This window comes from Erythrolamprus reginae, chromosome 1 (genome assembly GCF_031021105.1).
Source record: "Erythrolamprus reginae isolate rEryReg1 chromosome 1, rEryReg1.hap1, whole genome shotgun sequence".
NCBI classification, from domain to species: domain Eukaryota; kingdom Metazoa; phylum Chordata; class Lepidosauria; order Squamata; family Dipsadidae; genus Erythrolamprus; species Erythrolamprus reginae.
In genome coordinates this window covers 142,660,889-142,682,740 of record NC_091950.1, presented here as the reverse complement: position 1 = coordinate 142,682,740, position 21,852 = coordinate 142,660,889, and the positions used below count along the sequence as shown (strand labels likewise).

The 21,852-nt window shown below is 40.4% G+C and overlaps 1 protein-coding gene and 1 long non-coding RNA gene across 4 annotated transcripts; one reads left to right on the top strand and one right to left on the bottom strand.

Annotated features, from left to right (window-relative positions):
- Positions 1–7,131: 7,131 nt before the first annotated feature.
- On the top strand, positions 7,132–9,939 carry LOC139153250 (uncharacterized). The gene is made up of 2 exons (XR_011556775.1): positions 7,132–7,225; positions 9,773–9,939. It is a non-coding gene; the product is annotated as an uncharacterized lncRNA (long non-coding RNA).
- A 1,089-nt stretch (positions 9,940–11,028) lies between these two features.
- YPEL4 (yippee like 4) lies at positions 11,029–21,620 on the bottom strand. 3 transcript variants are annotated; one of them, XR_011556773.1, is made up of 6 exons: positions 21,056–21,620; positions 17,810–18,129; positions 17,490–17,533; positions 13,700–13,808; positions 12,106–12,432; positions 11,029–11,291 (listed from the first exon to the last, which is right to left on the bottom strand). XR_011556773.1 is itself a non-coding variant. In XM_070726937.1 (6 exons), exons 3-6 carry the CDS (start codon positions 17,948–17,950, stop codon positions 12,343–12,345), a joined length of 384 nt encoding a protein of 127 aa, XP_070583038.1. In that variant the 5' UTR covers positions 17,951–18,129; positions 20,021–20,088; positions 21,056–21,620; the 3' UTR covers positions 11,338–12,342. The 3 variants fall into 3 exon arrangements, 2 of the variants coding, with proteins under 2 accessions (XP_070583038.1, XP_070583030.1); XM_070726937.1 differs by lacking the exon at positions 11,029–11,291 and adding an exon at positions 20,021–20,088 and having other exon boundaries at positions 11,338–12,432; XM_070726929.1 differs by lacking the exon at positions 11,029–11,291 and having other exon boundaries at positions 11,338–12,432.
- Between the last annotated feature and the right edge of the window lie 232 nt (positions 21,621–21,852).

Genomic DNA, 21,852 nt, shown 5'->3' with positions numbered 1-21,852 from the left:
CCCCTAAAGGTTGGCCACAAAATGCGAACTTTTTTTTAAAAAGTAATAGTAATAAGCAGCCACCGACAGGGAATAAATAATCCCGCGTCTCTATTCTATTTCTAGGTTCTATCATATCTCAAGACCTAAAGTAGTCACCTAACATCAAAAACATCACCAAAAAAGCACAACTCAGGAAGTAGCTGCTGATACAGTTCTACAGAGGAATCATTGAGTCTGTCATCTGCACCTCTATAACTGTCTGGCTTGGTTCTGCAACCCAACAAGACCGACACAGACTTCAGAAGATAATCAGAACTGCAGAAAAAACAATTGCTGCCAACCTGCCATCCATTGGGGACCTTTATACTACATGAGTCAAAAAGAGGGCGGACATAAACTGTTTCAACTCCTACCCTCAAAATGTCGCTACAGAGCACTGCACACCAAGACAACTAGACACAAGAACAGTTTTCCCCCCCAAATGCCATCACTCTACTAAACAAATAATTCCCTCAACACTTTCAACGTTTAACTAAGTCTGCACTTCTATTTCTACTAGTTTTTTCTCATCATTCCTATCACCCATTTCCTCCCACTAAGGACTGTATGACTGTAACTTGTTGCTTGTATTCTTAAGATTTTTATTAATATTGTTTCTTCATTGCTTATTTGACCCCTACAACCATTAAGTGTTCTACCTCATGATTCTTGACTAATGTATCTTTTTCTTTTATGTACCCTAAGAGCATCTGCACCAAAGACAAATTCCTTGTGTGTCCAATCCCACTTGGCTAATAAAGAATTCTATTCAATTCTATTTTATTCTTTCACGTCTTCAGAGAGGGGCGGCATACAAATCTAATAAATTATTATTATTATTATTATTATTATTATTATTATTATTATATTAATAATAATAATAATTTATTATTAATCATAATAATATATTTGTATTATTATTATTATTTTAATATTAATTTATTATTATTATTATTATTATTACTATTATTATTATTACTATTATTATTGTTGTTGTTGTTGTTGTTAAGTAAACAAAATAAGTCCGATGCGTTTACAATGCAAAGTCCTACTGCTGTGTGATCTGCATTCAAAGAAAGGTTTCTGTGCAGAGGCGGGAAGCTACAAAAAAAAACCACGCTGGAGGTCTTCGTGATGGACACGGATCTCCTTCGCGTGGACATCCGTCCCTTGCGAGCTTCTCCATCCTCCCAAATACGAACCGACATCCCGCCACAGAGCAGAAGAAGGAACGTGCGTAGCGGTGGGGGAGGGAATTCGATGAGGAGGCAGGGGCGGGGTGGGAGTGAGTGAGAGGAGTGGTCGAGAGGAGCCCTGCGCCCAATGAGAAGGCGAAGGGTTAACGGGTAGCCAATCCGAGCCGCGCGCAGCGGATCCCGCAGGCTTCATTCAAGAATCTCAAGTATTCAAGATGGACGGAGCGGAATGCGGAGAGAGAGAGAGAGAGAGACGCGGGAGCTGTTTAGCGCCCGCCACTTTCTTGCCCGGGCGGGGAGGGGGAGAAAAAAAAAATAAAACCCCGCCAAAGTTTTATAACCTCCGCCGCGGGGCCATGCGAGAGACGAGGAGAAGCCACAGAGCTGCCGGAAGGGTAAAGATGGCCTCGCTCCCGGGCACAAAGGGGGTTGTGTTGCCCTCCAGCACAGGCAAAAGGCGCTTCGCCCGGTTCTGCTTCCCTTTCACAAACGTGTTGCAAGCGCAGGTTTGATCCAGAGAGCTTACATTCTTTTTTGGTTCCGTTTTAAGGAAAGAGAGAGAGAAAGCGGGAGAAATCTGCTGGAGATTCGGGGAGGGGGCGACCCGGCTGGGCGCTTGGGGTACCAGTCAGCCCCATGGAGGACGCCCTGAACTAGGAGAGGTGCGAGGAATGGCCCAAAATACGGGCTTTCCCCACCCCTCTCCCAACAGTTCCTGCCTTTGGTTATAACTGGGAGAAGGGATGAGTGCCCCGATGTATTCTCTCTGCCGGTGTGGCCTAACTCGGGGTAGTGGTCCCAGCCTAGCCCTAGAATCAAAGCATGGTGGAGAGCAGATTTCCTTTTCTGGATCTCTACAAGAGTCTCTCTCTCTCTCCTAGTAGTATTTCAAGATCTTCTTTTGGGAGGTGGTCAAAGTATTTTACTTTCAGGGCTTAGCCCCATCACTGGATTGCAGATTGCCATTACCGCCGCTAGCAGTGCGCTGCACACACAGTTTCGGTTCTCTTGCAGCTGCACCCACGTTCCAGCGTGTTTTTTGCTTCTGCGCATGCACAGGAAGCAAAAAATGCACTGAAACGTCGTGAGATTTCGGCGATCGTTTTTTTTTGCTTCCGCGCAGAAGCAAAAACTGGGACATGAGCGCATGGGCAGAAGCAAAAAATGGCCAAAATCTCACTCTCACACACACGTGTGCATCCCCTCATGAGATTTTGCTTCTGCACATGCTCACGAAGCAAAAATATGGGGAAAAGATGGCGGCACGCATAGAACTGCTACCATAGCGGCTACATTCAAATTGCACAACCAGTGCACCGTCCCCTACTGTACCGATAGCAACCCACTACTGCATCCAGTGAACTAATTGTTAGGTTTGCTTCAAGTGTGGTTTAACTGGGCAAATCACATTTGACTGAATTCACATGTAACAAAACAATGGTTTACAGACCATAGTCAGTTAGCTTCACACAATAGAGTAAGCCCGAACCATTGCTGTGGTCTAGAACATGGGTGACTCTGGATAATAGTTATGCTCGCTGATGAATGTTGACCCAAGGTAGAAAATGGGAGAGTTTCCAAGCTTTATTATTCATTGCAAGTGGGGAAATGTTTGTCATGCAGGGTCAATTGAACCCTATTCAGTAGAACCCAACATTCAATCTAACATATGCTTTTTATGAGAGTGCTTGTGCATTCTTGGCAAAGGAAATTCAAAAGATACTGGACTATACCTACACGTTATAGAAAGGGGGGACGGGAAGATGAGCCCTCAAGCATCATCCTCAATAAGTATACCGCTTCTCTATCAAGATGTGGAATTTCTGAATTATGTATGGGATGGAAAGACTAATGACAATACACAAATTTAAGAATTGTCGAAGTGCCTTTGATAATTGATGATGTGCTATCAAGTTGTTTTTGACTCCTAGTAACCATGTAGATCTTCTCTATTGTAATGTATTCCTAACCTGTTCGTTCAAGTGTTTCAATGTTGCATTCATTGCCACCTTAACTAAGTCCAACCAACCTGTTTTTAGTCAACCTTTTTTTTCTTTCCTTCCACTTTTTCCAAAGAATTGATTATTTGTGTAACTTGTAAAATGTCCAAAGTTGGATAATTTGTACCTGGTCATCTCAAATGAGAACTCTAAGTTAATTTGCTCATTGGGGTTTTTTTCTTGGCTGTCCATTATCAAGAGTTTCCAATACCAAAGTTCAAAGGTGTCAATAACTTACTGTCCTGCTTCTTTGAATTCCAGCTTTCACTTCCATAGAGTGTCACAGAGAATACAGTGGCTTGCACAATTCTGAGTCCTTTGATGAACTTTATGAATTACTACGAAAACATCAAACATTGGAATAATTATTGGAAGGCCCCATGTGGGAATACTTCTGCCTACCTAGAATGCAATATTATACAGCGAAATAATATCATATTAAATTAAATATTTTACAGGAATTTTTATATACTACAAGCTTTCTGAAAAAGAAATTTCTCTGCAGCAGTTTTTAGTGAGTACCTGCAAAATTCTATAGCTCCCAAAGGCTATAAAACTTTACCAACCAAGCAACTTTCGTTACTTTAGATAATTTAACCTCATGAAAATTCCAATCTTTTAAAAAAGGGGGTTTCTTACAATGGTATTATTGCATCAGAGAGAATAGTTTCCTATTTAAGGAATAATATGTACACTTGTTGGTCGTTTTTTCCCCTGTCTGGTGAGATTAGTAGAATATCCACATGCTGATTTTTCTGCATTTGATCATAGCTAGAGCATCTACCCACAGAAAGACACGTTCAGGATGTATAAACAAACAAACAAACCAAAAAAGGGTGGTGTATGTTCATTTTTAGAAAAAAATTGACAATATTAACCCTAATCTAAGTGACTTATTCTTGTCATGCATGAAATCAGAAAAAATACAATCATTGTGATAATAATAATAATAATAATAATAATAATAATAATACTGTTTTAAAAATGATTTACAAGATTTATAGTACTCATGGCTAAATCACATTGGACAAGACAGCACCCATCATTTGCAATGCAAATTCAGTTTAAATGTAGTAGAGTTTTCACTAAAGAGTTTTCAATTTAAACAAAGGGAAATGACTATAATTTGCAGAAATTAAAATCCAAAAAGAATGTTTGTTTGCTAACTATTTAGCACATATTAAAGAAATATAAACTAAGATTATTTACCTTTTGAAATGGACTTAGTTAATATTCAAAATATAAAACAGTGGCTCTTCATAAATTAGGCATTGTGATGAGACACTTCCACCCAAACAAACCTAGACTGTATGAAAAGGGTTGCCAGTGAACTGAAAAAAACAACAGTTACCGGTATATTTCTTTTTATCCATCCAAAATAACAGCTAAGAAATAAAGTTAAGGCGTTTTTTCCTTCTCTGGCTTATTTCAGTTGTGAGTTATTAGGTTGGTAAATATGTACTCCCACAGTGTAATACATGAATTAATTGAATGTAGAGGTGGCAAGGGCTATTTAGGCCATTAAGACCACCCCCTGTTCATTGCAGCAATGCAAATTAAAATATTGCAGATTGATTACTGTTGAGCCTTTGCTTGAACACTTCCTGTGAAGGGAGAGCTAAACATCTCTCGGGATAATTTATTTCACTGCTGAATTGCTCTTTCTGTTCGAAAGTTTTTCAGCTAATTATTATTGCAAGGTCAAGGATGTATATAACCCAATGTAATTTGTTTTGTGGGAAAATTAAGTCTGCAGTTTCTGAGGGAAATTAAATGGTAACTGTAGGATATCCAAAAATATCACAGTAAGGTTAGAAATGTTAGTGGCTCTTTGGAGATTTCATAACAAATCTATCCCTTTGCTAAATAAACAATGTTTATTTATATGGAAATATAACACTGTATCAATGTTTGACTTGAACACTTAAAATATCATAAGGAGCTACAGATGTTGAAAGATGGTATTGATCCCTTCCCATCATAAGGCAGCTATATGTAGAGAGCAGCTGTTGATCCACATGCTTAAGCCCAAGTGGGACCATTTAGGTGTGAGAAGAGAATATAGAACATTCTGTACATTCTACAGTAGAGGATCCACAACTTGCCTCTGAATACTTAGGTATCAAATGAAGTCTAATAAGTGTGCTACTTAGTTTGTATATTTAGCTTCATGTACTAAACTATGTACAGATATTTGTTTCCAAGGCGTGAATAACTACTTGTTTTTGAACTAACAATAAAAGACACTCTTTTCAGTTTTTACACTTATTCTTCATATTAATTTTTTTAACATGGAAAAATCATTGTGAAATATAATTTTTGTACCCAGGTTTAGTATCTATCTGGTCTATGCTTTATATGTGTTTTAATTGATCTGTACATTCCCCTACCCCCTCAATCCATGCATTATTCTACCAGTCTATGATAAACCTGGACCAAAACTTTCTGTGTGTGTGACATCATAGTTATATAATTCCACAGAGTAGCTGCAATGACGTGATATCCTCATACCACGCTTCATGTATGCAATTTCATGGAACGATAATAGAAGACCTAGTTTGAGGAGCTCTAAGCAATCATATACTGTATGTGTTAATTTTAAGCAAAGGTTGATGGAATGTGTTTATAATCCCACTGGTTTTGAATAATTTACCACATGCATGACATGAAATGAGTGAATATGGTATTGACTTCTTCATAGAGAGAGATATATTCATTGTTCAGAAAACAGTTACTCTATACATAGTGTATACTGTTTACCTTTTTCTTAATTATTCATGAATAATTTATTTATTTATTTATTAGATTTGTATGCCGCCCCTCTCCTTGCTATTGGTAGCATTAGCTTTGCAGAGCAGGAATATGGTTTTTTAAATGCTTTGCACTGAATAAAATATTTTTACTTGCAGTTGGAAGTTTCATTCTCTTATTCTTTGTCTGCCCTCTTTCATTAGTGATCTGAAACCAAGAAATGCTGTGCTTATTTTTTTCCCTGACTTTTCCCACCTGTCCTATTATAAAAGTCACACATCTGAACTTAGTCAAACCTTATTCAAGTTGAGTTGATTTTATCAAACTCAAGTATATTTCTCTTTTCTGTTCTTAGAACAATGGGAGTTTCATACTTAAATCTACATGCTATTATTTTATAATCTTTTATAATTCCCAGCAATTTATGGCTTGTTTCTGCTTCACAGCTCTTGCCCATTTGCAATTTTTAACTGTGCTTTTAGTATAAATATATTGAATGAGTACTTCAGTAACACAACTATACTGCTCAAAAAAAATAAAGGGAACACTCAAATAACACATCCTAGATCTGAATGAAATATTCTCATTGAATATTTCATTTGCACAACTATTGCATTTGCACAACAGCATATGAAATTGATTGTCAATCAGTGTTGTTTCCTAAGTGGATGGTTTGATTTCACAGAAGTTTGATTTACTTGAAGTTATATTATGTTTTTTAAGCGTTCCCTTTATTATTATTTTTGGAGCACTGTATTTCCAAAAGGTATTTTTATCAACAATATATTAATGGCATGGAAGTGTTTAGGAAAAACAACAACCCAGTGAACCCTGTTTATGCCTTGGTTAGCTCTTTGCAGTAATTTCTAATCAATGCTGAAAGCTGGTTCCAGCAATCAAACAAAATATATGTTTAGATGTATAATAAAGGAGCTGAAATGCAGAGTTTCCCACCTTCCCAAAAATTATATAGGACAAAATAGAAAAGATTTTAAATGGTTTTGCAATCTCTTACTTCTTGTCTAAATCTGATAGCTGTTTCCCTTTGCTCTAGAAACTTGTTATTTCCCAAATTCTATTTCCTTCATATCTGGTGATAAGGTTCAACATCATTGATAAGGTGAATGGCCTGTCAATGAAAAACAAGGACACCCTATTGCATCAGTTCCCCAAACACTAGGTATAAACAATCTATTTTCCCTTCTGTTGTGCTGCTGCTTCCAGCTAAACCACTATGCAGCTGGAAGTAATTTTCAGGTAACACTTTCTTTGATTAAATAATGCAACTATTCTCTCAGCTACTTATAAGAGATCATTTGGCAAAACAATTTGATAAGATGTAATCTTGGAGAAGGGAATTCTGAGTTAATTTTTCTACTGGTTCCTTGTTCCATGACAGTGTAGCTTTTTGTGAAAGTAGTGCTATGACAGATTCCTAACTTTAGCTGATCATTGCTTTGGAATATCAAACCTCCCCCATATTTAAGCCTTTATTTGCTATCATGTCCTTGCTTCCCTACTTGATATATTTTTTGATTCGAGTATGTTACTCAATATTTCATACTACTTGCAATAAAAACTTGTTAAAATTATTTCAATAGTAATACTGCATATTATCTTCTCCTATGGTGATTCAGATGTATATTATAGATTTCATATGTATGCAGTAATTGTTGTATTGGAATTTAGGTCTTTGCTTGGTGAAAGTAATAGAGAACTGCAACATATGTAGTCTTAGGTCAACACAAATAAATGACCTAAGCTGTGCTTGTGTATATGTGTGTGTGTGTATGATTTCTTATGTATTGAATAATATAGAGAATTTAAGACATCCAGTGGAAGCCACAATATACTTTAGACTCGTTTACATAAATACAAGAGGGCACGGTCTGACTCCCCCTCTTTATCTAGTCTTTCCCAGGTGAAAACTGCCACTATGCGGAGATTCCTGTAAAATAGGCATAGAACAATAAAGTAGGCATCATGTGGTGACATAGATGACAGAAATTATATACTGTACTTGTGAAATACATTATTTACATCAGTGATTTTCAACCTTTTTTGAGCCGCGGCATATTTTTTACATTTACAAAACCCTGGGGCACATTAAGCGGGGGGGGGGGGGGCGACTACAAAAGTTTGGACAAAAAAAATCTCTCTCTCTCTTCCTCCCCTTCACTCTATTTCTTTCTCCCTCCCTCTTTCTTTCTCTCTCCATCCCTCTTTCTTTCTCTTCCTTCCTTCCACTTTTTTGCTCTCTCCCTCCCTCCCTCTATGTCTTTCTCTCTCTCCTTCCCTCCCTCTCTTTCTCTCTCTCTTGCTTTCTCTCTCTCTCTTTCTCTCTCTCTCTTTCTCTCTCTCTTTCTCTTGTTCTCTCTCTCTCTTGGTTGCTTTCTCTCTCTCTTGTTCTTTTTCTCTCTCGCTTGCTCTTTCTCTCTCTTTCTTTCTCTCTCTCTCTCTCTTGCTTTCTTTCTCTGTTGCTTTCTTTCTCTCTGAGCTTCACGGCACACCTGACCATGTCTCGCGGCACACTAGTGTGCCACGGCACACTGGTTGAAAAACACTGATTTACATAATGATGTATGAAATGACCAAGCCGAGCGTCAGGGAGGAGTCAAGAGCACTATCAATTTGGAGTCCCTTCGCATCCACAAGTGATTGAACCTGCCCACCTTCAATTTCATTGAATGTTATCTATTGCCAATTTGACTAACCATTAGCCGTTCAGATTCTGGTAGAGAGGGTTAGCATGCAGTAAACCTGTATTTTTGAACCACCTTGGCTCATGATTTCCTGTGTTTGATAATTGTATAATTATCCATTGTGCTCCTCCCTTGCCATAAGTGTCCATAGCTACAATAGCTTAGAATTAAGAAATAGGCTTGGCTGTAGGCTTGGCTCTTTTCTTGTTTTTCAACTATATGATGGAAATGGGCTGGTTTTGGTCTTTCACATTTGAATGCAGGAGATGTAAAGTAGAGGCAAAAAAAGATTACATCCAGAAAAATATAAATTATATTCACTATTCTGAAGTTGGTAATTTGAGATTCAGGAGTCTAGACGAGATAAACAGTAAATCAACTGCAATTTAAATCAACTGTGATTATCTTAAGATTTAATATAAATATTTGTAAAGCTATGAATGCTTATTTTTAGAAGAATCGGGGTTTAGTTTTATCATGTATAGATCCAGATTATTCAATAAGGTGACTAACGATTTCAGATAAGAAAAATTCTGGAGGGACTAGATTTAAAGAGCACACAGAGAAAAATGTAATGCCAAGTAGAATCTACCGGTAGCTTTCTGGATCCGGTGGTTTTGATTAGCACAAAATTGCACAATCTTTAGTAGTCACATATTGCCTTTGAGAGATTGGAAGTCTCACATTAAGTGGTCAGAGCCATAAAAAGTAGCTAGAGTTAAAATTAAATATCCTAATGTATTTAACAAGCCCTCTATTGTCATATTGCAAATTTAAATTTAGCGACAAGAATTCTGGAAGATGTAGTCAGATTTTTGGGGAGGCCATGCGTGATCTTGAGGTTTCAGGCTTTGTGCCTCTCATTTGTTTGGAGATGCAGATGAGAAACTGCTTCTTTTATAACTGATACTTTTTCTTTGAATATAGGCTTATACTATGAATTCCAAATATTTTTTTAAAAATCTTGCAATTTTGTATAATGCTGTTCCAAGGCAAGAGTTAACTCCTATACTGCTTTAGGATTACAACTGTTTTGTAGTAACAAAGGAGAATTGATGGGAGATGCAAGTTATTTCCCTTTATTTTACCCTCTGCTTTTTAGGTCAGCTTCCCGAACAGTCTTCTTGGAACATAAAACTGGATACTTCTGCTGGACAAAGACTGAAGAGAACGGTTTGCTTAAATATGTACTGTGCAGCAGCCCAGTATTCTATAGAAACTCGTACCAAAGAAAGTGCATTGATAAAATAAATCACAGTTCTTGTGTGATCCTTTTCACCCTTCAGTGAGAGTATGAGAAGGCAACACTCTTGTTCCTGTGGACAAAGCCGAGGGCCTTCGGATACACTGGGCACGGCCCCTGCCCGAGGCTCTTTTCACATTGTGCTACTGAGCCCGACCAAGCAGTGCAATGTAAAAAGGGCATTGGGTTGGTGGCCACAGCAGCATGAAATTCTTTGTACTTCCATTGATGGTAAAGATGAAAGGCCAGGCATGGAGACTTGTTACATGAGGCGTAATGAAGAAGCAAAAAATAACCCATTTTGTCCTGCTAGAACAATGGCTTCTATGACGAGAGCTATCTATTCACCCTCCTTTCAAAGGAGGTTTCGGAGAGGGGCGGCATACAAATCCAATTAAATCTTAAATCTTCAATTTCAGTTGCTGGGTTTGGATAACTTGGATACCAACATGATTTGGCATTCAAGCAGCAGCTGAAAATATTGGTCATTTTTCTGTTGTCTGTTTTGAGATAAATCGAATGTGGATTGCTCACGTATATTGGGTATCCTTTAAAACAGGGATTCCCAAACTTTTTACACAGGGGGCCAGTTCACTGTCCCTCGGACTCTTGGAGGGCCGGACTATAAAAAAAAACTATGAACAAATCCCTATGCACACTACACATACCTTATTTTAAAGTAAAAAACAAAATGGGAACGTACTATTTAGAAGGGAGGAGAAAAGTCTGAAATTCATATATGTTTGTTTTGTTTTTAAAAATTTTTTTGTTAACATCTGATTGGCTATACAAGGTTTTCTTGGCTTATAAAAATGTATAAATAAAGAAGGAAGCACTTTGGCATAATGGTTAATAAGTTAGAAATATAATTGGTGTTATACTTATTTGATGAGGGAATTTAATTAAAAGAAAATGAATGTAACTGGATGACAAAATTAGAAAAAAAACTTTTGCAACTTTTTTGATGATGATATTAGTTGCTAACAAAATACCACATTTTATTCATGGAAAATTAGATGTGCTCCTGTCACTCACCCGTGGGCCGGATAAATGGCCTCAGCATGCAGCCCACAAGCCATTGTTTGGGGACTGCTGCTTTAGAAGATGGCTAAAGATTTTTGGAAAAGGAAATCTCTTTATTCATAAAACAAGATCCAGGCATAATCTGAGCCAGTTAGCAGGCAGATTATGATAACTTGAGTATGCAGTTTTGTCTGAGGGGATAAACATACTGCTTTGGGGGTTTTTTTGGATGATTTGGTATGAATATTTGAAATGTATGCAGTCGGGTAATACTTCTGGATTCCATGCCTATTGAAAACTTCAACCAGCAGAAAGCTAATTTCCCGTCAACAGAACTTCTGGCTTGGTGCTAAATCTGCAAAGGAAGCAGGATGACAGAAGCTATTGATAGTATGGATTGCTTGTTTTAAAATATAAAACAATTTTATTATACAAAAGAATTCCTGCGCTGGTGACAGTGCTAGTGTTGTGTCCCCCTCCCGCCGCCCCACCCTTCATGTATGGCAAGGGAGTTGAGGGAGGGGGTACGTAGTGCTCAGGGATTATAAGCACATGGTGGTTCACACCTAAATTAATGGACTCCATAGAATAAACCTGGGAAAAAATGCCATTGCAGTGTCTGGGGAAGGGACCGATAACTGCCATTTGGAGAGACTGTTCCTCTGTCCCCTGCTTCAGGATATCTTTCATCTCCCCATATGATCTACGCCATCCAACCTTAGGTGCCCAATATCAGCAGGTTGATGTACAACTCTTAATTTCTCCCTAGAAAGCAGAAGAACTAGAAGCCACCTTATAATGCACAGTGCTCTATCCAGCTCAATGCTATCAACATTATCTGTCCAGAGGTATCTAGGGCCATGCCGGTAGTTGAAGCCCTTATTTAGGCTAGAGATACTGGAGATGATCTCTTCATCTTTTATGCGTCAAACTGATTTGTTGACCCTCCCCCAAAGTATACTTTATGTCACATTGCATTAAGTATTATGGGCGATGTTTTTTTTCCCCTTACACAATGGACTGCACAGTTCACACCTGATTCCAGGTTCTCGATTCTGGGATGCCACAGTGTTATGCGGACGAGTGCTAACGGGATGTGGCATAAACCTACACAGGCCAAGGACAAACCAATCCAAAATCTCCCGCATGAGTCTCCCACTTTCTACCACCTGCATATTTCCTCTTCTGCTCTAGGGGATAGGTAGAGTCCTCCAAACGGTGAGTCCAGCATTTCAGAAAGAGGCTTCGGGAGAAAGATCCTGGAAGTTCCATTCCCCTGGATGATGCTGTGCAGGAGATTGATGGAAGGGTAGCTGGGTTGGTTGTGCTGGGGTGCCACTTGTGGCAATGGGGTTACGAAAGGGCACGGCATGCTACGCAGGAGGGTATGAACCCAGACTTCCTTCTCAGTCCCAGCCGTTGTCCTTCACCATATGTGACATCTCAATGATGTACTTCCCTTCTTTGTACTTCTGGCTGGTCTCGAAGGCTTGCTCCTGGCAAAGAAGGAAATAGGAGATACAAACCCAGCACTAAAAACCGATGTTACCTAGTTGGAAGGTAATGAAACGTCTGCAAACAAACACCAAGCTTCACATCAAGGATTCCACAGCTCAGCCCCACCTACAAATATTCTCTCCTGTTAGACATGAATCTTCAGTGGTACCTCTACCTAAGAACACCTCTACTTACAAACTTTTCTAGATCAGAACTGGGTATTAAAATTTTTTTGCCTCTTCTCAAGAACCCAAGCCTCCGAAACTGTAACCAAAAAAGGCAAGGAGAAGCCTCTGTGAGGCCTCTCTAGGAATCTCCTGGGAGGAAACACGGCTGGAAAAGGTGGGAAGAAGCCTCTGTGAGGCCTCTCTAGGAATCTCCCGGGTGGAAATAGGGCCCCCACCCTCCCTATGGTTTCCCCAATCGCACACATTATTTGCTTTTACATTGATTCCTATGGGAAAAATTGCTACTTCTTACAAACTTTTCTACTTAACCTGGTCACGAAACGAATTAGGTTTGTAAGTAGAGGTACCACTGTATCTAGTTTAAACAATGACTCTCCCTCTCTAAAACTAACAAAAATATAAATTTGCTATCGTGAGATGAAATAGGTGAAAGAGCAAAGCTCTAAGAATCATACTTCCATTGGGAAGGTGTGACAAGCAACAACTGCCCCCCCCCCCCCGGAGATTAGAACTGCCCCTACTCTTCCTGCCTTCCGCAAACTTCTTAAAACCCACCTTTGCCGTCAGGCATGGGGGAATTGAAACATCCCCCCCCCCTGGGCACGTTGAATTTATATATGGTATGCTTGTGTGTGAGTCTGTTAGTTTGTGGGGTTTTTTAAATCTTTAAAATTTTAAATTGTTGATTACTTACGATTTGTCTTTTTACATGTTGTGAGCCGCCCCGAGTCTTCGGAGAGGGGCGGCATACAAATCCAAGTAATAAATAATAATAAATAATAAATAAATTCAGCACATCTTTTCAGAGGTCATACAAAAGCTAGTATATTTGCACTACTCTTCCCAATTGGATAGGATCACAAGGACTGCTTTGATAGTGCTGATTATGTTATCCATTTGGGTAATAAAATATCTGCAGGAAAATAACCAAGTTCCGAGTGTACCAAAGACCCCTCATTTCAATCCCGAGCTACAGATATTTTCACAGATATTTTCTTGTTTTCCTGAATCTCCCCAGTTTGGGTGCTTTCCAAAAATCTGATTGCTGGAATTACATTTCTAAAGAGAATTTACTCACATATTTCCATCCCAGTGTAGTCTTGCAGTTTTCACAAAATATATCAGCAACTGAATGGAGACCAGTGAGCAGAAGACGTTGCTCTGCTGGACCACAGCCCACATTAACCCTGTAATCAAATCAAAAGTTAACATCTCATTTTGTCTTTATAATGAATATGGCCCCTATCCTGTCCTGCCAATAGCTTGCAAAAAAAAAAAATAGAATGAGGAATATCCCTGTCCTATGAGATCTGAATTAATCATATATATAGGAGAAAGTTTTTTAAAACACAAAACTACTTTTTTCAAGTAACTTTTATATATTAGTTGGACTACGATTTACTTTGTTGACTATAATAGTTTAGTAGTTTCAGTTTCAAATGACAAGGCAATGAATAGATTCTTACAATGTGGGCATTTTAAAATAATTATGTATTTACACTTTATAAAGAAAAAATAAACATTTTGCCAGGAAATCTGAAAACCCAATACAAAAAATAGGAAATGGATTCTAAATTTAATCTCGGAGCGGCCTCCAGTGGTAAAAAGAAGGGCCTACAGGCAGTATGTTGTGCTCAGAATATTGAAAATTGGGCCACATCAATAGTAGTCTATTGATTACAAGTGTCTAGGCCAGAGGTACAGCTGGCTGGAGAATTCTATGACTTGAAGTCCACAAGTCTTAAATTTGCCAAGTTTGGGGGGCCCTGGTCTAGGCAGAGACAACTTGGATAATTCTATTTAATCTTCTGAAACAGGAATTATTAATTTTCTGCATTTCCATTTCTCGTTTTTCTGACTTAGTTTTGTGAATTGGCTAAAAATTTAAAAAACTACATGAAAACATTGCCCACATTTTCATGCATGCCTGTTTGAACACTTCAAACTAATGGTTTGGTTGTTTTAAATTAATACATTTTTATTTATTTTTAATTTCTTTTGTTGAACAAGTATAGGATTGTAGTTTGCATAAGAATAACATAAGTAGTAAGTAATGATAAGAAGACAATAGGACAGGGACGGTAGGTACAATGGTGTGCTTATGCATGCCCCTTACAAACTTCTTAGAAAAGGGGAGACAATCTGAGGTTAAAGATTTTGGGGTTTGGGGAGGAAACCACATTCAGGTAATGCGTTCCAGGTGTTGATCGCTATTGCTGAAGTCATATTTTCAGCAATCTAGTTTGGAGCAGTTTACGTTAAGTTTGAATCTATTAATGTGCTCGTGTGTTGTTGCGATTGAAGGGGGAGTAGTCACTAACAGGAAGGACACTGATTTTACGAACTACTGTTAGATTATATACATATCAAGAAGGTAGTTAAATTCTCCTGCAAAATGGAGTCGGGACATTCTGGTAGAAAGGAAAAGAAATTAGGTATTGTTTAATTTGAACTTGCCTCAGTTATTTGTATTCTACTGCATTACCAATCTCACCTTCCTGAGGTGAAAGGTACGGTAATTTTATTTCTAACCACCGTTATGCAGAGCTATGTAATAAGGATGGAGGTTATGCAGTGCAACTATTTGAAAATCAACCAGGAAGAAATAGTACTCTGTTTAGATTTATTTCATATTATCACATTTGAAGGCAAAAGCAGATAAGGATTATCACGGGAGCAATGTAACCATCACTTACTTACTAGTCAGCTTTTGAATAACTAATGCAGGACTGCCAAATAAGAATACTGTATATAGGTAGTTTGTAATTTCCAACAGAGATGGTCAAACAGATCTTTTGCTATAGTCAACCTCTATATTCCTTTCACTTCAAGAAGAGTGGTTATTTCTGGAGCCAAAGGAATCTGCTCCAGAACAATTTGCTTGGCTGGGATTACTATCCACGTCAGAGGGATGTTACATCTCTGACTCAGTCTCGTTGAGTTGTAGTTGAGCTTTCTTCTGCTGAAGGCCAATTAGAAATAAAAGAGAACGAAAATGATACATTTGTCAAGACCACCTGTACTGTAAGCTCCGTTTGTATACATCAGGGTCTCCAAATTTGGCAGCTTTAAGATTTGTGGACTGTAATGCCCAGAATTCCTCAGCCAGCCATGCTGGCAGGAAATTCTAGTAATTTGAGAGTCCACAATTCTTAAAAGTTGCCAGGTTTCAAGACCCCTGGTATACATTACAAAAATTGGTATCAGGAGGCTGAACAGCAATTTTCAAATCTCTGTATAATGGAACTTTAATAACCCTGAATCAACCTTTGTATATGAATTTTGAATTAATTTGACTCTTTGAACAGAGGAACGGACATTTGGGAGTTATACTTAAGGACAAAGAAATTAAACTTTCTAGATTTATTTATTTTTTTATTAGATTTGTATGCCGCCCCTCTCCGAAGACTCGGAGTGGCTCACAACAGCAAAACAATACAAATCCAATAATTAAAACAATTTAAATAGATAACACTTTCTAGGAACTGATTAATGCGTAGACTAGAGGGAAAGGAGAGATGTCATCTCCAATAATTTGAATCAGGAGTAGACCATTCTTCAAAACCAAGAATGTATCTTCCTCTGGGTGAGGGAGCTAAGAGGAAATTCCAGTGCTACAGTGCAATAGGTTGGGTTCCATTTATAAAGCCTAATAAATGCTACGATAGGGGAGGTCCATTGCCAAGTTAAAGAACGGCAATGGTAACATCAAAAGCAAAAATAGGACACATGTGTCCCGATGTATTGCCGTGAAGCCTATTTATTGTGTGTTTTATTCCCTATTACTATTGCACAATTCGGTCAAATTAAGCCTTGGAAGCAAATGAACTGCAACTGTAAAGACTGTTGTGATACAGAAAATACTGAGGGAGATATAACAGATAGGCTGGTCATTTGGGGAAATACTGAATTATACATCTCACTTCAATAAATTTACTGATAGATAGATGATAGATAGATAGATAGATAGATAGATAGATAGATAGATAGATAGATAGATAGATAGATAGATAGATAGATAGATAGATAGATGTAGGTAGGTAGGTAGAGATAGATCGATAGATGGATGGATGGATGGATGGATGGATGGATGGATGGATGGATGGATGGATGATAGATATAGGTAGGTAGGTAGATAGATAATAGATAGATAGATAGATAGATAGATAGATAGATAGATAGATAGATAGATAGATAGATATAGGTAGGTAGGTAGATATAGATGGATGGATGGATGGATGGATGATATAGGTAGGTAGGTAGATAGATAATAGATAGATAGATAGATAGATAGATAGATAGATAGATAGATAGATAGATAGATAGATAGATATAGGTAGGTAGGTAGATATAGATAGATAGATAGATAGATAGATAGATAGATAGATAGATATAGATAGGTAGGTAGGTAGGTAGAGATAGATCGATAGATGGATGGATGGATGGATGGATGATATAGGTAGGTAGGTAGATAATAGATAGCTAGATAGATAATAGATAGGTAGGTAGGTAGGTAGGTAGGTAGAGATAGATCGATAGATGGATCGATGGATGATAGATATAGGTAGGTAGGTAGGTAGATAATAGATAGATAGATAATAGATAGATAGATAGATAGATAGATAGATAGATAGATAGATAGATGTAGGTAGGTAGGTAGATATAGATAGATAGATAGATAGATAGATAGATAGATAGATAGATATAGATAAATCTCCCAATACTTAAAATTCTCCTCTTTTGCAAGAAAGCTATTTTCTTTCATTCCAAGGCAAACACAACCGTATGTTTGCCTGCTTCCACTATGCATGCTCCTCACCTTGCATCCCATTCCCACCAAATAAAACCAATTGCAGGAGGACACTCACACAGAATTGAAAAGATAGGCGCGACCATGACTTCCCTGGAAGGACTGTGGAAATAAAGTATAAAAGTTACGTCCTCTCCCTTATCAGATGGTTGAATCCCCTTTCCCAAACCCAACCGCTCAGTCGGGACCCTGAGTGGTAAGAAAGATCAGGCTGTTCCGAGACAGACTGATATTGCCGAGGGATCCCAGGCGCTGCACTTAGGTTATCCCAGAACAGGCAATGCTGTGAGGAAGCATAATGCCAGGGTTGGTTGGGCCATAGACAAATGGTAGGTATAACTAAGTTTGTCACTGTGATCCTGAGGCCGGCACACCTACCTTGGAGATGAGCTCGTCGTGTTTGGCCAAGTGGGCCCTGCAGTGGACACAGCTGTAAGTCCGGTGGCACCGGGGCAGATAACTGCGGAAAGTTTTGGTAGGGAGGTAGGCGGCTGGTGGCACTGGCTCACAGCTGGGCATGACAGGCTGGAGAGCGATGCCTTGTCGAGGTGGGGGAGCTGGCGCTGTGCAACCCCCACATAAGCGATCACAAGTGAAGCAGCGAAGCAGGTTGGCTAGAGCCGTTTTTCAAAAAAAGTTTGGGGAGGCTGCACTGCCAGGGCCCCCCCAGATGAGAACCAGACCGAAAGGGGAGGTATCTAGTGAGAGAGAGAAAAGGGGAAGGAATAAGCTAAGGAGGGATGCAAATCTTGGACCATTGGAGACTGGGAAATGAAATGGACCTTCTTATGAATGTTCAAAACAAGCATTACATTTGAAGGTGTGCCAAACAAAACGCTTTCATGTGATTTCAGCCGGTTGGAGATCTTCAAGTCACATTATTGTTCTACTGAATAAACCAGTTTCATGAATTCGCTGAAGATGAAGAAAACTACAGAAGTTTAATTTTTCCCCCCATTGGCCCAAAAACCTTATAATGATCTTATAACCTCCTTGCCTTTCGCAAACCCCTTAAAACTCACCTCTGTCATCAGGCATGGGGTAATTGATTCCCCTGGGCCGTTTCTGCTTTATGTATGGTTTGTATGAGATGTATGATTGTTCTTATATTAATGGGTTTTAAATTGTTTTAATTTTAGATTTGTATTGTTTCTGTTGTTGTGAGCCGCCCCGAGTGTTCGGAGAGGGGCGGCATACATATCTAATAAATAAATTAATTAAATAAATAAATAAATAAATAAATAACAGATGCTCAGCTCTCTACATGGGGCTACCTTTGAAAAGTGTTCGGAAACTTCAGATCGTGCAGAATGCAGCTGCGAGAGCAGTCATGGGCTTACCTAGGTATGCCCATGTTTCACCAACACTCCGCAGTTTACATTGGTTGCCGATCAGTTTCCGGTCACAATTCAAAGTGTTGGTTATGACCTTTAAAGCCCTTCATGGCACTGGACCAGAATATCTCCGAGACTGCCTTCTACCGCACGAATCCCAGCGACCGATTAGGTCCCACAGAGTAGGCCTTCTCCGAGTCTCGTCAACTAAACAATGTCAGTTGGCGGGCCCCAGGGGAAGAGCCTTCTCTGTGGCGGCCCCGACTCTCTGGAACCAACTCCCCCCAGAGATTAGAACTGCCCCTACTCTCCTTGCCTTTCGTAAGCTCCTTAAAACCCACCTTTGTCGTCAGGCATGGCGGAACTGAGACATCTCCCCCGGGCTTATACAATTTATGCATTAGTATGCATACATTAGTATGTATGTTTGTTTAGTAAATGGGGTTTTTTAAATCAAACCGGGTTTTTTAAAATATCTTAAATTATATTTGGATTTGTTATAAATTGTTTTTATTCTGTTGTGAGCTGCCCCGAGTCTACGGAGAGGGGCGGCATACAAATCTAAATTAAATAAATACTGTAATGATAATGAATTATGTCATTGACAACTAGTGTAAAAACTATACAGCATGCTTTTTTTTACATACTTTCCACAAAGTTTTCTTAAGTACCAGTAAATGTGTTTAATACTGAAAATTGGGGTTGAACCAGATCCCTTACTTGAATTAAAAGCATGACTCTTTTCATCTTAATCGCCAGGCTGATTTAGATAGTGTTTGTTTGTTTTGTCCTTTTAACACAGTAACACTCATATATTGTCAGACATTATGTCAGTAACTCAGTATCAGTCATGATGTTGAGACGGACATCCATAAAATTTGAAGACATTTTTGTCATACATAAATATAGGGCCTGTCAAAAGCTATCAAGCTGTTGTTGAGTTATATTTCATTATGATGTTTGTCCATCGTGTTCGAAAAGGACCTTGACCATCTAATGGGTTGTGGATTTCATTATGAAATTATGGATTTCCATGTGTATTTAATTATATTTCTAGCATGACAAGTCAGCTATTCAGTTTAATTACTGTAACGCACAGACCTTTCATACAGGTCTCCTGAGTTCCTGCTAGCAAATAGCTACCGATAATGCATCTTTCCCCAATGCATTCCTATATCCCGTCGTGTCCCCCCCCCCTCCAAAATCATCCGTGCTTAAGAAAGTCTTTTTCCAGGGAGTCAGTAATACGGCTCACCGTGCACATTCATTCAAAGTCGCCTACTTCCCCAGTTCTGACAGCTTCCACCCCCTCGAGCTCGCTCCCTGCCGGTGAGAAACAGGAATTTATTTATTTATTTATTTATTATTTGGATTTGTATGCCGCCCCTCTCCGAAGACTCGGGGCGGCTCACAACAAGTGAAAAACAATCCAATACAATCCAATTAATTAAAATATTATAAGTTTAAGAAAATCCCCTGTACTAACATACACACATACAGACATACCATATATTACACATCGGTAAACCGACTTTTCGGGAGCCCCCCCCCACCGCCTCCTCCACTCTGTCCCCCTTGAGATTCGCACAAACCCTCGTTCCGTCCCGCAGCGAATAGCAATGGCATTTAGACTTATATACCCCTTCACAGTGCTGCGTTTACAGCCCTCTCTAAGCGCTTTACAGAATCAGCATATATTGCCCCCCCCCAAAAAATTGGGGTCCTCAGAATCACGCATGGGGAAGTGGGGGGGGGGTCCAAGTCTGTCAGCGACCGATTCCCGGTTCTTAGCCGCTCGGCTTTTCGATGAATGCAGTAATAATAATAATAATTTTGAAAAATCGTCACGCTACGCCCGGGTGCAAACTCGTATTGCGTCGCTTGTCATTCTCCCTTCCCCCGTTCACGTCCGCTTCTTCATCTCTCAGAAGAACGAATGGAGGGGGGGGCAGAAAGGAAGGAGGAGGGGGCGAGAAAATAAGTGAAAGTGGGAGGAGCCCGACGACCGACCCGCGCGTTAATCACCGCAGAGTCTGACTCACGTGGCCGCCTGCGCGGAAAGGAAAATAAAGGCGGCGTGGGGAAGTTTCCCCCGCGGGATTCACTAGCCTGGCGGAGGACAGCGGCGAGGGGATGGGGAGGGCGGACCGGGGAGCGGCTCTTCTCTCTCCCCCCCCCCCGGTGCCTGGTGGAAGATGGCTCTTAGGCCGGGCTGAGGGATGGCCAGGCGCCCCGGGAGGACAGGGAAAGTTTCGGTGGCGGCGCCTGCTCTGCCCTCTCCGCTGCTCACCTTGAAACCTGCTTCCCCGGTGGCGGGTGGGATGGTTTTTCTCCGTTCCGGCTATGGCTCCCGCGCGGGGTCGTAGCAAGGGGACGGCGGCGGCGGCAGTAGCAGCGGCGGCTCCAGGCTGTTTTTATACACCGTCTCTAGCCGAATGTGGCGGTGTGTTGTGGAACCGCATCATAACATTGTGAGTCATCCATCCCTCTTCCTCCTCCTCTCCCCCCCTCCTCCCTCGGTCTCCCGCTACGTCAGAGCGGGGTCGAAGACACGGGTCGAGGAAGGAAGGGGGACGAGCTGGAGTCACCTCGACGGGGAGGCTGAGGCCGGGGAGGGGGCCCCCGGCAAGGCACGCGACACTGGGGCAAAATGAGGCGTGGGGGGTGGGAGAGGGAGCTGAGGGAAAAGGCGAGCGGGCCGGAGCCCCTGACTGGGAGAAAAGGCGCGCAAGGCTCGCTCTCCCCTCAGTGGCTGCCTGGGGCAAACTCTGACGCAGGGAGAGAAAGAGAGAGACGCAGCGTAAGGGTCACCGCCGGCTGGAAAGCTGCAACCTGGCTTTTCGAGGCGCTCCGTCCAGACTCAGACGCCGCCCACTCCTTCGGAAAATGTTCCCGGGACCCTCGCTGCTTCCTTTTCCCGCGCGTGTGAATGCTCCAGCATGCGAAAGCCAGAAGCCCCAGAATTTGGAGGGGGGGGGGTCCTGCCGGGCTCGCCATGGCTCAACCTTCCTCTCAAGGTCCTCCAAAGCGACCTCCCCTCACGGTTTAGGTCCGTGGAAATGATACCCCGAAGGAGAACATTATGGA

Coding starts and splice junctions, on each gene's coding strand:
- YPEL4 (XM_070726937.1), bottom strand. CDS start 17,950: ATGCCCAGCTGTGAGCCAGTGCCACCAGCCGCCTACCTCCCTACCAAA. Junction 17,534..17,809: donor ACGACGAGCTCATCTCCAAG/GTAGGTGTGCCG, acceptor TTATTTCCACAG/TCCTTCCAGGGAAGTCATGG. Junction 13,809..17,489: donor GCCTATCTTTTCAATTCTGT/GTGAGTGTCCTC, acceptor ATTTGATTACAG/GGTTAATGTGGGCTGTGGTC.